The sequence below is a fragment of the Oreochromis niloticus genome, linkage group LG4 (genome assembly GCF_001858045.2).
Source record: "Oreochromis niloticus isolate F11D_XX linkage group LG4, O_niloticus_UMD_NMBU, whole genome shotgun sequence".
In the NCBI taxonomy this organism is placed as follows: domain Eukaryota; kingdom Metazoa; phylum Chordata; class Actinopteri; order Cichliformes; family Cichlidae; genus Oreochromis; species Oreochromis niloticus.
The window spans coordinates 16,859,809-16,875,419 of record NC_031969.2 but is presented as its reverse complement, the minus strand read 5'-3'; the positions used below and the strand labels follow the sequence as shown (position 1 = coordinate 16,875,419).

At 41.6% G+C, this 15,611-nt stretch overlaps 3 protein-coding genes across 3 annotated transcripts; 2 read left to right on the top strand and 1 right to left on the bottom strand.

Annotated features, from left to right (window-relative positions):
- The first annotated feature begins 915 nt into the window (after positions 1-915).
- Positions 916-5,202, top strand: fbxw9 (F-box and WD repeat domain containing 9). The gene is made up of 7 exons (XM_003452850.5): positions 916-1,479; positions 1,590-1,737; positions 2,143-3,142; positions 3,275-3,423; positions 3,516-3,719; positions 3,812-3,877; positions 4,327-5,202. Exons 1-7 carry the CDS (start codon positions 1,370-1,372, stop codon positions 4,399-4,401), a joined length of 1,752 nt encoding a protein of 583 aa, XP_003452898.1. The 5' UTR covers positions 916-1,369; the 3' UTR covers positions 4,402-5,202.
- Positions 4,873-8,763, bottom strand: LOC100711863 (guanine nucleotide-binding protein G(I)/G(S)/G(O) subunit gamma-7). The gene is made up of 4 exons (XM_003452811.5): positions 8,178-8,763; positions 6,387-6,509; positions 6,204-6,302; positions 4,873-5,448 (listed from the first exon to the last, which is right to left on the bottom strand). The coding sequence occupies exons 2-4, from the start codon at positions 6,417-6,419 to the stop codon at positions 5,323-5,325; spliced, it is 258 nt and encodes an 85-aa protein (XP_003452859.2). The 5' UTR covers positions 6,420-6,509; positions 8,178-8,763; the 3' UTR covers positions 4,873-5,322.
- Positions 7,244-13,898, top strand: dhps (deoxyhypusine synthase). Its single transcript, XM_003452809.5, has 10 exons — positions 7,244-7,514; positions 8,883-9,082; positions 9,690-9,839; positions 9,925-10,046; positions 10,725-10,821; positions 10,950-11,036; positions 11,132-11,237; positions 11,324-11,427; positions 11,765-11,890; positions 13,319-13,898. The coding sequence occupies exons 2-10, from the start codon at positions 8,888-8,890 to the stop codon at positions 13,412-13,414; spliced, it is 1,083 nt and encodes a 360-aa protein (XP_003452857.1). The 5' UTR covers positions 7,244-7,514; positions 8,883-8,887; the 3' UTR covers positions 13,415-13,898.
- Positions 13,899-15,611: the final 1,713 nt, after the last annotated feature.

Genomic DNA, 15,611 nt, shown 5'->3' with positions numbered 1-15,611 from the left:
TTTTTTGTTGCTGAACTGTGGTGCAGGTTGGATGTAATCTGGTGTATCCCTTTTTATTTAATTTTTGTGAATAGGGGAAAATAAAAGTTTTTTTTCTATAAGCTTTGAGTCGACTCAGAATTTTGTTGTCTATGATCATATATACCACCATCATTTCAAAGTCCCTAAAACATTTTGAGAGAAACTCTTGAAAGTGCTTCTCTCTCTTTAAAAACAGTTTTAAAATAAACAGTGGCTATAAAAACCGAGAGAGGTCGACAGTGATCACTGAATTAGGGGCTTGTTCAGATTAAATAGAACAAGACACAAAGCAGTAAAACATGTTAAAAACATAACAGCCTTGATAATTAGTTTTGACCCGGAAGCATGCTTCATACGTCATTACTTACAGCAGGTGGGATATCCGGTCTTTAAATAATTTAATGCAGTACACTTATTATTATTACTTGCCATATCCTGTTTATGACAATTAAAATAAATAACATTCATATAAGAAATTAAATTCTCTTGTGTAAACTGTACATGGTGTTAAATAGGCGCATACTACTTTAATGTCGGTCATAAGTGTGGTACTTTAAGAGCCAGCATTTTTTTAAAAAAAATTTTTAAAATTTTATTTTAATACATTTATTTCAGAAATAAATGTATTAACTTTTCTAGAAAGCCTCCATTACGTGAAATACAAAAACTGATAGTATATATCAGGGGAAGAGCTTTTAGGAAAGTCTTCCCCGTGACGGTCGCGTTGACAACGTATCCACCAATCACCCATGAGGGTGTCCCCCTCCCTCACCCCGGCTGATCTAATCGCAACCAATAGAATTGTAATTCTGCTGCACAGTTTGATGACGACATCGGAACTGCTGTTTGAATATTTGTGTGTGTGTGTGTGTGTGTGTGTGTGTGTGTGTGTGTGTGTGTGTGTGTGTGTGTGTGTGTGTGTGTGTGTGTGTGTGTGTGTTTGTGTGTGTTTGATGATAGGACAGAAACAACAATTGGTGCCTCTGCCTTACATTAGCCTTTAATTCGATTTATATTCCGCTTTAGTAACGCTGACTCAGGCGGTAAGTTTTAGGAAGCGGTAAACGCTTTCAGGTTTTGTTTTTAGGGAGTAGCAGGCAGAACTTGGAAGATAACCGCTATCTGGGCGTCTTACAGCCGTATTTCGTTTGCAGTTAGCAGCTATCAAGGAAAGGAAAGCGTTCATTTGTGACGGGTACCTAAAGCTTTCCTCAGGCAGAGTTTCGCTGAATACGAACATCATCAGTGTAGTTGAGATTAAGCTAAGCTTAAAGAGCTCCACCTTTATTAAAACACAAAATAAAGTTAGTCTAAAGTCCATGAGTTAGCCTTCTGGAGGAGAAAGGTGATGTCTGAGGTCGGGGATAACCTGCAGGAAGGTGAGGCAGGTGTTCGCGGTGAGCAGCCATTTCCTGACCAGGTGAGGAGCACTGAAGCCACCAGGCCTGACCTGCATGGGTGAGCCTTGTTTATTTATTTTTTTTCTCCTCACACTCAATCAGGTGGGTTTTCATGTGGCACAGTGTCATGAAGAAAATAATTAATCTGTGTTTATCTAATCTTCTCAGTCTGCTGACCACCAGCCACTCATCCTCAGCAGATATCAGCCCCTCACCTTCAGCTGAGTCCGGTGGCTTGTTGTCATTACCATGGGAGATATTAATCCACATTGTCTCATATCTTCCTGTTCACTTTGTAGTCAACGTGCTGCCAAAGGTTTGTTTGAAAGCCTTTTTTACGGTTGGTTATTTAACTCTTTTTTTTTGTAAAGACAACATTTGATGGGGTCCCCGGTACCTTTAAAGATGAGTTTTAACACCTCAGTATATGTCAATAAAGACCTGGTTTGACAACTGTTAGAATGGGCACTGGGTTTTTCGAAGGGTATTCCTAGTAAGCTGTATGGGCAGAGATCACCCTCACAAACTTCTGGAAGCAGCCCTGAAATATGACTGAAACTGCTCAGTTCAACAAAGAGAAACAAAAATTACCCATAGCAGGCGTCCAAAAGGGGGAAAGGGTTAAAGATGAATCAGGAAAATACAGATGTTTGGCACATGGCCACATTTGTCTCATGCAGATGTTTAAATGTCCTTAGATGCCTGCCCCTTCTTGTTTCAGGTCTGCCATGCGCTGAGTAACGTGGGGCAGGACAGGACCGCCTGGCAGCTCCGAGCACAGAGGCTGGTGGGATCGAGAGCTGCTTTTCCAGTGGGGCCAAGGGAGGACTTTGACTGGCCTGGTGCCTGCCTGGAGATGGAACAGCTCATAACCTGCTGGTCGGGTGAAGTTGAGCATGTGGCCAGACAAAACCAGGAGGATGAGGAGAGAAGGGAGCAAGCGATTCCTCAGGATGGGGAGCCTGGTGTGGGAGGCCAGGATGATGGTGGAGAGGGTGAGGTGGAAGGGGTGGGAGTGGGAGTGGGAGTGGGAGTGGCGGTGCAGGAGGTTGCTTATGGCGCGGATGAAGCAATGGAGGTGGCAATGGAAGGTGAAGAGGGTGAAATGCAGCATGTCTTAGGTGGGGACCAAGTAGCGAGATTAAGAGAAGAGCTTGAAGACAGACTAGAGGGTGATGCTGCAGCACTAATGGAAGAAGAAATGGACCACAGAAGGGTTTTTAATGCCAACGAGGGCCGAGATGCACTTCTTAATCACCAAGAAGACTTGCCAGACCACAGGAATCTGGGTAATGGGCAACATGTAGAGGCAAGAAGTCCAAGCCCACCACCAGCACTGGAGTGCATTACCCTGCCTTCAGGCCACATTGCCCATGTAAACTCGGTCCTCCTCCTTGGGGGAGAGGGGAAGGTCTGTGCCACAGCTTCCAGAGACTGGAACGTAAAGCTCTGGGATCTGGAGCTGGGCTCGCTGCTGCACACGATGGGACGGCAGGGTGATTTTAGCAGCCATCGAGGCTGGGTCTGGTGCCTGGCATCTCAAGGACCTCTGCTGGCCTCAGGGGGCTTTGACAGCACTGTGAGGCTGTGGGACCTGCAGGCAGGAGGTGCAGATAGGGCCCTCATCAGGACCAGGGCTGCTGTTCTCTGCTTGTCCTGTCAGCCCGACATGTTGCTGGCTGGTACATTTGACAAGCAGGTCAGCATGTATGACACCAGAGGTGAGAGGGATTTATATGAAGCTTGTTTTGCTGTGTAGAAAGTGCACATGAGGGTCAAGAGTTTAGTAAATGCAAAGCAGTTATACAGACAAATGACTTGCTGAGGTGGATTCTGTCTGTTTTTGTCCACAGCTGCTGCACCACTGGTGAAAAGCATCCGTATGCACAGTAACGCCGTAATGTGCCTCTGTGCAGATGACAAATACATCATCTCAGGGAGTAAAGACTGCACTGTGGCCGTCTATGACCGCAGAGCAGGCAAAGGCTTGAAGAGACTTCGGGTAGATTTCTTGAAGAGCTTGTGCTTTTGTAAACATACTTATATCCACCTTTACACCAAGCCACTAACTCCACCCAACCCACCACTTTACAGCTGAGCTCCTACCTGCTGTCCATGAGCTACAGTGGCTGTGAGGTGTGGGCAGGAGACAACGGCGGCATGCTGCACTCCTTTACCATGCAGGCGGGGACCTTTAAGGCTGTCTCCCAGTTTGATGTGGGACACACAGCTCTGATCACTGGCATCCACAGATCCTCCGGAAGCCTCTACACCTGTTCATCTGATTGCACCGTCAAGGTGAGAGAATTCTTCGTTAACTTAAGCTGCTGGAATTCTGCTACTGAATGTCTTTAAAGTCATGAATTGTAATTTTCCCGCCTGGGCTTCAGGTTCATATACCATGCGCGCCTCCGAGGACGTTAAGCACCCTGCACTATCAAGCTGGGGTCCATGGGGTGAGTGCTGTGCAGTCAGTTAACACTTTGCTTATATAGCAACTTTTTTTATACAACTTTGTAGCTCAGAATGCTTTACAGAACAGCAACATGTGCAAAAAAGCCCCAGCAAACACACACCGTATAAAACTTGTCAGGAAGCCAATGCAGAGACTTTAAAACTGGTTTTATATTTGCTCTCTTTCTGGTTTTGGTTAGGATCTGTCAGTTCTGCAGTAGCTGAGGGGTTGCTATAGTTTTGTTTTTTTTGTTTTTTTCGGATGATCAAAGACGACACCTTTTGAACTTTTTTGGAGGGATTCAATATTAGTGATTGCAAAGTACTGACAGTTCTCTCTCGGGGCATCAGTGATGATATTTTAACTTTATTAATGTGGGCTTCTTTTCATTGTTCATGTGTCTGCTCTCTCCCTCTCGTTTCTCTCACTGCACTGTGTGAAAACTTTCAGCTGAGCGTGGAGGCCGGAGTCCTCGCCGTAGCGTCCGGTGATGTCAGGGTGCAAATCTGGAGGCCCCGAAAATGAAGTGGAAGAAACTACATGGCAACACTGAAAACAGGAACCCCGGTCTTTGTTGTGTTGTTCTGTGTCTCTATACAAATCAACAAACGTATAATAACAAATAAAGAAGCTGCCGTTGCCTGGAAGCCTGGCTATATCAACAGTCATGTAAGTGCTGAGTAAACAGACGAACACAAAAGAGAAGAGAAGAGATGACAATGACGACAGATGATGACCAATCAGGTTATTTTTAATTTTTAAGTAAACTATTTTGAAATGACTGCTTTCAGTTGTTTAATTTAGTTGTAAATGTGTGGTGGAGGATATTTCAGGTATTTTCGTTTTGTCACAAACCCTCACATTGTATTTTTATTATTTTTATTTCTATCTTGTTTGAGCCACTGACAAGATTTTTCTACAGATGAAAAAAACAAATGTTTATTTCCAATGTTTTCCCCCAAAATTTTCATTTTGTGCCACTACTGACCTAATCACTCTTAAAGACACTTTAAATATGCTATGTTCAAACCACTGAAACCACAGACATGTAAATGTTTGTAATTTTAATACATTTATTGAATCTCATATGTAAACTGGCATTATACAACAATAATTACTTAATTAACTTAAATGTTTCATGTACAGTAAAGTATTTATTGCTGTGACACACTGATCGTAGTTCTATAGCTATTTATTTGAATACAGTCAAGAAAGCGTTATTATTTGTGTCCATATGCTGTGTGTGATTTTAATATTGACCAAAAATCATTTACAAACGTGCTGAGAGACTGTTTCCACAGAAGACAACATTAAATGTTCTAAAAATCAAGTGCGTGGATTATTTTGTGATTTCCCAGATGAGAACATGTATTATCGTTTACACAGTGCATGTTCGTGGTTGTGTTCTCAGACAGAGGTTTTCCTCACAGCGCCGTCTGGGAGCCGTCAAAGAATCACACAGGTCTTCTTATCTTTGAAGGGATTGGATGAAGCGGCTATGCCGGTGAGCAGGGGGTCGCTGCGCCTGTGCTCCTGACAGTACTGGACTAAATCTGCTGCTGTCAGAGAGATCTGCTGGGGCAGAGAGTTGACTGGATTTTAGACACAAGTATGAAAAACTGTTGGACAGTGAGCATGGGATGTTTAAAAAATAAAATAAAATGAATATGTATATATATGTATATATATATATATATATATATATATATATATATATTTTATTCAGTACTTTGGAGAAGGAGGGACTTTAATGGAGCAATTAAAGTGTAAAATACTAAAAATTAATATTGATCCAATACCAGGTAAATACAGATACTGATACCTTTAACTTATGTCGCCAGCTTATGTCGGGAGGGCAGTGTGTCATAAATTCAACCAGAGGAATCATAAGTTTTCAAATTCTGAACACATCTTAATGACCACTAAAACACTGATTTTTACATTCAACAATTAACACTACAAAACACATTTCAGATTTCTATGTATTTTGTAACTGTTTTTGGTTTTTTGGAGACCTGGAATGTAAATGTGTATGTGTCTAAAGCACTTTGGATCTGCTTCTGTTGTTTAAATGTGCTGAAGGCTTTAAATAAAACTGATGTGACAATAAACACAAAAAGATTCAGACATTATTCATAGCGCGTGCTGAAATTATAGTATTTTATCCCCCCCCCCAAAAAAAGTATTAATTTAATACAATTTAGTGATCTACATACTGAACGTAGAGGATGGAAACAAATATCAACCAAATCATGCTTAGTATCAATCCAATTAATATTTATATCAATCTGCCCGCCTCTATAAAGGTGATTTAGTTTCTTACCCACCTTGAATCTCTCCATGCTTGCCTCTACCCGAAGTTGATCCACCAGTTTTTGTGCCTGAATAACACTGCTGCTGCTGCTGCACATCTTTCCTGACATTGTCTTGAGAGCAAAAACACAGAAATAAAATGTACTCCTATGACACCAAAGTTAGCAGCAGGAAAATGAGTTACACCAGTCACTTACCTGATCTAAACAGCTCAGGTTATACAGGAGCATCTGCTCAGAGATGCTCCCGACTCCTCCTTTTGACCTGTACCCTCCTCTGTTTATTTTTTTTAATTCCCTGTTGGGGCCAGTTCAAAGACTCTGTGATAGAAAAGGTCAGACAACACAGTGGTGGAAATGTCACAAACATCACATCTCTTCACAGGCACTGCTGGAGGCTGTGCTTCAGAGATGTGGTCTGCCCTTAAACCAAGATTATGTGTCTGTACTTTGACAGAAGATTTTATGATAGTACAAAAGTTTGAGCTCATCTGACTCTTTTTGAGTTCAGTGATTAGTGGGTCCTGATGAATGACAAATTTTAGGACAAGTTTTTTTTTTTTAATTACATCAGGGCAGATGGGAAACGAATGCATGTGTGACACACTGCTGAGCTCTCACAATGTGTTTGATATAGAGAAAAATATTTTAACAAGGTCAAATATTCCCCTAATATTAAAACATACTGCATAGTATTACAGTATTCATCTAAAGTTATGTCAGAAGTTTACATACACTCCTCATGGGCATGACTTAAAAAAACAAGAATTGGAAATTTAGGATTTTCTCTAATCCACACAGCCTCAACAGTATACATACAGGCCCAACACTATCTTTTACACCCAAATCTTTTAATAAGTGGTGCTGAAGGTTCTATACTGTGTTTTAACTTGAAATGGTCAAGGCCTGTTAATTTCTCATTAGTGATCATGGCTGACTGCAACTGGTGGGTGTAGCATAAAAAGGATTTGTGATTAGCCCTCACTGGACTGATTGACACTCAAAACAATGGGAAACTTCACGGAATTCTGCGGAGATCTAAGAAGGGGTGGGAAAAAAATCTCCTAAAATATTACTATTTGTCTATATGTGGAAGATGAGAAATAAAAACACTGTGAACATCACAAAGGTAGAGTAGCTAAAAAAAAAAAGGGCAACCTGGGTCACATTTGTCCCTTTTCACTTTCCGTAGAAGTAGCTCGTTTCTCACAGGCGATCCATGCGACGTTTAGGGGAATACAAATCTTCAATATTTGTTTTTTTGCGCGTAGTGACAGCCGTTTATTGCTCAGCCTTCTTCATCACCTGACGCCTCTTCAAGAACAGGTATGTCTTCATTTCTCTTTTAGATGTTAAGTCGCGATTCAAGCTAGTTTGACTCAGAGTTAGCTTCTAGCTAACGTCTGATCACATGGATTTTGTATGTTTTCATTGATGTTTTAGCACCTGCTAAACGCCATATGCTCTTTTAATAAAGACAAGTCCCTGTACAAAGGCATTTCTTCCAAAAATAAGTGGAATTTTACATCTAAACCACAGGATTTTTAAAGTTTAGATATTTTGTGGCTGTGAAATCGATGTTATTTTTTTAAAAGCTCATCAAAACCAACGTGATGGCCATAAGTCGCATTTACACTTAAAATATTCATCTGCTTACTCTCACATTAGCATGTGCATTAACGAAATCACCAGATATGTAATCCTCAAAATAAGTATTAGAATATCCTGATAAATCAATGCCCAGTCACCTCTCACAGCGTTAGTACTCATAAAATCAGATAGCTGATTTTATAAGCTTGCCATATGTTTATGTAAAGTGTTAACGAGTAAAATTACAGCATAGTTGAGTAAACTGTGCAGCAGATCTATAGCAATGTAACTGCAGTACATTGCTGTGGTAATAAATATACAAGTTATTTTCCTTCACTTCAACTACGGTATGAAATTAAAGAGATTTTGAGCCACCAGATACGAGAATATACAACAGACCTGCTATCTGCTCATTTCCAGCTCCATGTTTTTACTTATGGAATCTACTAGAGTATCTTTATGTAAATAACAGTTAAAATAATCCTTATTTATCTTGTACCTGCCCTCAACCGCTTCCCTAAAAACCTGCTTTCTTCTGATTGGCTGCCCTCGGAAACAGAAGGTTTCAATAGCAGATGGGTGGAGCTGTTGTTCACAGAGCCTTAGCTGACCAAATGAAGAAATCCTCCCTCACTGACATCATTCGGAGGCCCAAAAACAAAGCAGTATATAGTCTCCACTTCTGGTTCACATGGATTACTTTTGCATATGTTGACCTTTCTATGAGGTTTTTAGCACTGTAATGAATGATGTATAGAAAATCAGGAAAACTGCAGTAGGTGCACTTTAAAGGAATCTGCAGGATGGACATCCACCTTAGAAACATGCTGCTAGCCTTTCCAGGAATTCAGTTATTCAAATTTTTACTAGGAATCCACTAACTTTAGTTTCTTTACATGCAAACACTCCAGTAACCAAATGTTTCAGGAAAATGTTCTTCCCAACATTTGCACATTCAAATAAATAACATCCTGAATAAGCTGGATCTGCAAGTGTGCGTTATATTTATTTATTTTTTTTACCTAAAATATGCTGAAAACCTCCAAGAAGGCCCATCTCTGTGGAAATCTCAAAGAGTCTCTGTTTGGTGATTGTCTTTTGCAGAAAAGATGGCAGACCAGGCGCCCTCAGTTGCCATGGAGGCTGTCCTGAAGCCTAGCTGTGACCTCCCCAAGGACATGCCGAAAATCAGAGGTTACGACTTCAACCAGGGAGTCGATCTCCATGCGGTGCTGAAGTCCTATCTCACCACGGGTTTCCAGGCCAGCAGCTTAGCCCTGGCTATCCAGGAGATCAACACCATGGTGAGAGGAATGCCTTTGGGGGGGGTTATTAACTTTCAGTAAACGACTACAAGGTGTCTGGCACCCACACCTTCTCCTTTTGTCTTATAGATAGTTTTGGTTTTGCTTGCCCAGGTTATGCTATGTGCATCTTTTGGCATTTCTTCTTCCACTGCAGTACAAGAGGAATCCTATTGATGGGAATCATAGGGATCATATTGATATGAATATGTCACTATTTAAAAAAAACAAAACAAAACAAAGAACCCTAAAAGCTTTTAACTTCCTGGAGTCTTGCTCCACTGACACTGAGAGACTTTTATTCGCCCTCCTCATCCAAAAGGCTTATCAGTCACTCCAGACCGGGCACATGTGTCACACCCACAATCAAACCTCACTTTTATCCTGCGCTCTGTTTACCTCAAAACTTGGAGATGGAGTGCAAAAGTACAAATTTGTTGACTTTGATGAAGGTTTGACATTGAGCCAGCGGTGGTTTTGGAGCCAGCTGCTCAACGCTGTTGTGTTTGGCCTCACTTGTAAGGTGTGTTTGTTGCCATAGTGATCCACGTTGTATGTTTGCGATATCTGTTTATCTGTTGCTCACCAATGATTTCGGCCACCACAGATCGAGAAGCGTCTCGAACCAGTGGAGGAAGGGGAAGGAAATGAGTCGGAAACCCCAAAGTCAGGCTGCACCATCTTCTTGGGGTACACCTCCAACCTCATCAGCTCCGGAGTCAGAGAAAGCATCCGCTATTTGGCGCAGCACAAAATGGTACATAATGACACGTCTCATGTAACGATCCACATAAGTTCTAAATCAGTCACCCGGTTTCTTAGAATCTGTTCCTCTGCGTCAGGTGGATGTGATTGTAACCACAGCAGGAGGCGTCGAGGAGGATTTAATCAAGTGCCTGGCTCACACCTACCTGGGAGACTTCAGCCTCCCCGGCAAGGAGCTCCGCCTGAGAGGCATCAACAGGTTTGTTAGGGCTGCCGCAGTGTATCTGTAAGCTAACATGTAAAATAAAAATATTAATAGTAAAATATAAAACTGTTTGTTGTGGCCACTCTTCAGCTTCCGTTTTAGCTCATCCCCCTGGCTTTCTTCTGTTTGACTTCCCCTTTTGAAACTTTTTTTAAACAGTGTAGATGAACAGTATATAAGGCAAAGCAATAATAGGTCCACTTTAAAGAAAACATGCTTATTCGCTTTATGATCGATGGCACTGCACAGAGAGGAAGCAGTGCCATTAAACTAAATGGATTGGATTGGACTGGTGCTTATATAACACAATTTATAAGACCTTTCCACAAGTCTCATTCACCCAGTCACACACACATTCATACACTGCTTTTATCGATACCGAAGCACTTATATCTACCAGTCACACACACTCACACTCTGATCACCCCGATGGATGCGCTGGAGGCAACTCGGGGTACAGTATCTAACCCAAGGACACAGTGTTTGACCTCATAATCGTGCACAAGTTTCTCTGTATGTCTTTTCTTATCTTTATGCTTTCATCACAAATGGCACATGTTGTGTTGGTGCAAGGATTTGACAGGCAGGTGCTCATCTGTGACCTTGGTTGACATAGAAAAACCTGCTGATGTATTGATTTTGTCCGTTTCCCTGTGTCCTCACTGGCTGTAGAATTGGTAATCTGGTGGTGCCCAACGATAACTACTGTAAATTTGAAGACTGGCTGATGCCCATCCTGGACCAGATGTTGCTGGAGCAGAACACAGAGGTGAGTCTCTCCCTGCACCCCAAAGCCTACTGCAACAATAGTTGTTAGTCTTATGCACTTGTTAGGTTTAATATGTAATATACAACTTAAAAAAAATTAGGAATAATAAGAAGTTTCTGTGATTCCAGGGCACCCGCTGGACTCCCTCCAAAATGATCCACCGACTTGGAAAGGAGATAAATAATACAGACTCTGTCTACTACTGGGCGTACAAGGTGGTTATGCACCTCCTTCTGCTCTCACTTGCTTTGCTTACTTTGCACTGGCTGTGCTGTTTAGTGGCTAAATGTGCTGTCGTGTTACTTTTCAGAATAACATCCCGGTGTTCAGCCCCGCTCTGACAGACGGCTCTCTTGGCGACATGATCTACTTCCACTCGTATAAGAACCCCGGCTTGATTCTGGACATCGTAGAAGGTTTGAAGCAGCGGCGATGTTGCGGAACAAGCTCGCCACGCAGGTTTTTAGTCGTTTCGTGTTGCTAATGCGCGCTTTATTTTCAGATATTCGCAGGTTGAACAGCCAGGCGGTTTTCGCCAAGAGGACGGGGATGATCATCCTGGGAGGGGGGCTGGTCAAACATCATATAGCCAACGCAAATCTTATGGTAACTAAATTCTTTGATCTTTAGCTTGAACTTTTCTCACTTCTGAAAAAGTTTGATAAATTAGGTTGTACCTACGAGGTTCTACTTGAGTACAAATCTGAGGAACGTGGGCTGGCTTTGAGTATTTCCACTGTAGCTGCTTTAACAGTTACAGCCTGCAGTTACTTCACAGATTCACTGTAATACTTGTGAAATGTTCTACCTGTAAGTTACTGTGAACCTTTCATAAGAAATTGTTCTTATTTCGAGAAATATTAACAAGTTTAAACGAGTAAAGCAACCTTCCTCACAAACCTAATCAGCATCCTGTTTTGACACTCTCTCTCTCTCCTGCCAGAGAAATGGAGCTGACTACGTGGTGTATGTGAACACGGGGCAGGAGTTTGATGGCTCCGACTCGGGGGCCAGACCTGACGAGGCTGTATCTTGGGGCAAGATCAGAACAGATGCCAAACCTGTTAAGGTGATGATAAATGTCAACTTTACCTCCTGTTTTTACGTCAGATGGTCTTTATTTACATCAGATTTTGAGATGTCTTCGGGGGATTTTTTTTGGTTGTTTTTTTTTTTTTTTTCTTTTTAGCACACAAGTCAGTTTCTGAGATGTTTTAAGAACTGAAAACTCCTTTGTTTGATTTAAGAGTGGAGTACATAACACCCATACGCTTGCTGTACTGGACACATCAGCTCCATGCACTTGTGGGATCATTCAGGCATCAAGGAGACATTGCAATTGTCGGTTAGCAGGGTTGAGATCGTATAACTGCTGGCCAGACTGATCCAAACATTTGTTTTCATGACTACTGGGTAATGTCTAAGAAGCTAAAGCTAGTATATTGAATTAATGGGTTTTTACTTGTTAGCTGTCAAAGGTTGATGGGGTAATATCAGGGTGTTTGTGAACACGGGATTTTCAAATTCATACTGTAAGTGCAGTTTGGATCTCAGTAACCTGAACCTCAAGGTCAGAGGTCAACTTTTCTGAAAATCACCTTAGATTTTTACATTTACACAATAGGTGCTACTAAGAGGCTGAGGGGCGGTTTTGTCATGCTTAACATAGAGTCACGGCCACTTTATTAGGTATGCCTTGGTGCTGCTGGATCGGACCCCTTTTACCTTCAAAACTGCATTAATTCTCCAAGGTGCTGGAAACTATCCTCACATATTTTGGTCCATATTGACAGGACTGCATCACACAGTTTCTGCAGATTTGTCGGCTTTCTGATGAGACTTTGTTGTTTCACCACATCCCAAAGCCGTTCCCCTGGTTTGAGATCTGGTGACTGTGGTCTGGTGATTTGAGTACAGTGAACTCATTGTCCTGTTCCGAAAACCAGTTTGAGATCACTCTCTTGTATGCAAATCCCAGTAGTTCAGCAGTGTATGAATAGATGTGCATATTGAAGTGGCCGGTGAGTTTTTAATAACAAAGAATTTCCCTCTGTTTGATCTGAGCTACCTGCGTTTTTATTGCTTTCATTGTTCCATCTTTGGAGAGTTCCTTCATTTGCCGTCCTTCTTTTCCAGTGAAATCAGTTTTAGGGGCATTCAAAGTGTTTAGATATATTTTCATACTGGAACAGAAACGGTAGCGAGGCAACAAAGCAGAGCAACAGTTTGCTGTGCCCGCAACGAAGGAACGAGAACCAGTCAAACAGAAGGGGAAAAATGGTTGGTGGTGCAACTAGGAGATGTGTTCCTCATTTTGGCCTCAAGGTGGCAGTGTCTGCACAGTGTTTGTGCTCAGAGTGCATCCAAGGCACTGAAAAGCATAAATAGGAAAACTGTCTAGTTTCACTTCAGTGAACAACAATAATACAGCATCATTGTTTAAAAATATGATTTTTATAATAGAAAAGTGATCAGCTGCTCTGTTCTTGGTTCTCAGGTATACGCCGATGCTTCTCTGGTGTTCCCTCTGATTGTGGCCGAGACCTTCGCTCAACACGTCGACAAGCTGGCCGCCGGCAAGAAAACGGATTAATTGGCTGCTCTGTTAGAAACGACTGTCTTTGCTCCTCTGGTTTACCCCTTTTGTTTGTCAAACTGAACACTTCAGCCTGATCCTGGGTCAGCTTCAAGACTGTGTACTGTCATACATGCAGTGCTGTAACTGAACGACTTATTGAATGGGAAACGGTGGCGATGCTTTCCTGTTTTAATGCTTTCCAGTATTTACTTGTTTGAACAAGTACAGCATTTTTTTCTTACTGTTCAGACAGCTGAAATGTCATAGATATCCAAAGAGACTGTTATGTCTATAATGCAACTGGTTTTAGCTGTCGTGTAAGTGTGTGAAAGGAAGTCTAGATAGAGTTTTTATTTATTTCAATTTAGTTGTGGCCTCACACACAATCCACTGCTCGATAATTCTTATTGTCTATTATATTAAGCAAACCTTTACTTTCTTGTCATGGTTACAGGATGAAAGATGTCCCTGTATGTCTTAATAAACCATGAAGTCATCAGTTCTGTCTCTGTTTAAAATAGATTTATTGCACTTTTACAGAGACTTTGTGCAGTAGTCCTGTGTGAAAAGGCTGCAGAGGACCTGTCATATGACACTAAATTTCACATGACTCGCCGATCCTTGTTGCATAAAAAGTTTGCAGAAAGAGTTTGAAGTGGCTCAGCCAAATCATCCAGGAACACAGAGGTGGCTATTAAGCATTGATTAGAGGTCACTTTATTAGGTACTCAAGCAATAAATGAATAAAGAAGCTCTGATTGTGCCTTTACAAAGATGTAAATGTGCAAGTTTAACAGATCTGAATGACTTTCCTTGTGTTTACAAGATTGACTTGAAACAATTTAACTAACATTTGCATACCTCTGAATATAAGATATTCTGATATCCTGAACCTCTGTGACCTCGGGGCTAAAACGCGTAATTAAAACCTCCATTAAAGTGAGGGAGGTGAACATTAGCGGCGTCATTAAAGCTGTCTTTATGGCAGCAATACTCCATTTATAGCCTGCGGGGCCAAATCGGGCGTGCCAGCTGGCCCGCAGACTATTTTCTAATTTACTTAATATTAATAATTTAAAAGGTTTTCAGCTCTGTTTGATGCACAGACTCTAAAATGTAACTATTCACACCTGAAGAACGGCTGTTTGAATGCAGTAAAATATGCAGTTATAGGCCTGGTGTCAGTGACCTTTTATGACCTTATAGACCTTTAAATGCTTAACAATTTATTTTCCTGATAAATATGATTGGCCCCTGGCCTGCTGTAATATTCCTTAACAGTTGTGTGAGACTGGAGCAGTGCTTTTAATCAAATAAACCTTTAACTTTATAACTTTTCCCCCCCTTTTTTTTTGTAGTTATGAGATTCAAAAATCCTTCTGTAAACTCAGTTTCCAAACTGTTTGAGCAAATAAACCAAATTCTGCGCTCTCTGACGCTTCGGGCAGAATTTAAGGTTTCAAGGGGGGAAACAAACCAAAACAAAAAATTGAAATCTGGCTCGACTTGCTCAGCGAGCGGCAAACGCTTGAATAAAGTCTGTTGAGCGAGTCTAATGGCTTTGATGCGGCTTGCGAGATCCTACCTTCAAATCCCTCGAGCGGCACGTGCGGTTGTTGCTTTCTCACACGCATGCAGATGCAGCACAGTTTTCTTCCACCCGTGGAGGTGGGACTCCCTGGCCCCTTTCCTTTGTGCCGTCGGCCGAATCCGCCGCATAATCTAGTATCAAGGATAAAGACGTTTCCCTTCGCAATACATCAGTTTACTATTGTGGGAATGGATATTTCCTGCAGCTAATCAGTGCTCTCACATCCTCTGCACAGAGCTGCTTTTACACCAGGATGTGTGTAACATGTTTGCTGAAGCTATTTTAAAATTATTTATTGATGTTATGGAGTTGTTAAAGTGTAAGTACTTTTAATGTGTTTGTGACCTTTTAATTTTTGGAGCTGAAGAAGTGGACTTGGACCCGGGGTAAGGTCAGCTTTCCCAAAAACCTCAGCTCCGTATGCTCTCAGAAGCACACACACGCACACATTAACTGGGCGTTCCTGTTCTGGTACAAGCTGCTTTTCCATTCAGGCCTTCTATCTTTTCCTATTGGTGGTGGCACTGTGTGTGTAAGTGTGTGTTTACCCAGGGCTTGACAGTTACAAGATTTATTTCTTTTTAAAAAAAAAAGGCAGTGGTGTATGGATTTTTATCCCTA

Bases quoted from the DNA above. Each gene is read 5' to 3' on its own strand.
- dhps (XM_003452809.5), top strand. From the start codon at position 8,888: ATGGCAGACCAGGCGCCCTCAGTTGCCATGGAGGCTGTCCTGAAGCCT. The intron at 11,037-11,131 runs GTGGTTATGCAC...GTTACTTTTCAG, and splicing joins TCTACTACTGGGCGTACAAG to AATAACATCCCGGTGTTCAG. The intron at 11,428-11,764 runs GTAACTAAATTC...CTCTCCTGCCAG, and splicing joins TAGCCAACGCAAATCTTATG to AGAAATGGAGCTGACTACGT.
- fbxw9 (XM_003452850.5), top strand. From the start codon at position 1,370: ATGTCTGAGGTCGGGGATAACCTGCAGGAAGGTGAGGCAGGTGTTCGC. The intron at 3,424-3,515 runs GTAGATTTCTTG...ACCACTTTACAG, and splicing joins AAGGCTTGAAGAGACTTCGG to CTGAGCTCCTACCTGCTGTC. The intron at 3,878-4,326 runs GTGAGTGCTGTG...GAAAACTTTCAG, and splicing joins ATCAAGCTGGGGTCCATGGG to CTGAGCGTGGAGGCCGGAGT.
- LOC100711863 (XM_003452811.5), bottom strand. From the start codon at position 6,419: ATGCTCCTGTATAACCTGAGCTGTTTAGATCAG. The intron at 6,303-6,386 runs GTAAGTGACTGG...TTTGCTCTCAAG, and splicing joins ACCTGAGCTGTTTAGATCAG to ACAATGTCAGGAAAGATGTG. The intron at 5,449-6,203 runs GTGGGTAAGAAA...CTGCCCCAGCAG, and splicing joins CAAGCATGGAGAGATTCAAG to ATCTCTCTGACAGCAGCAGA.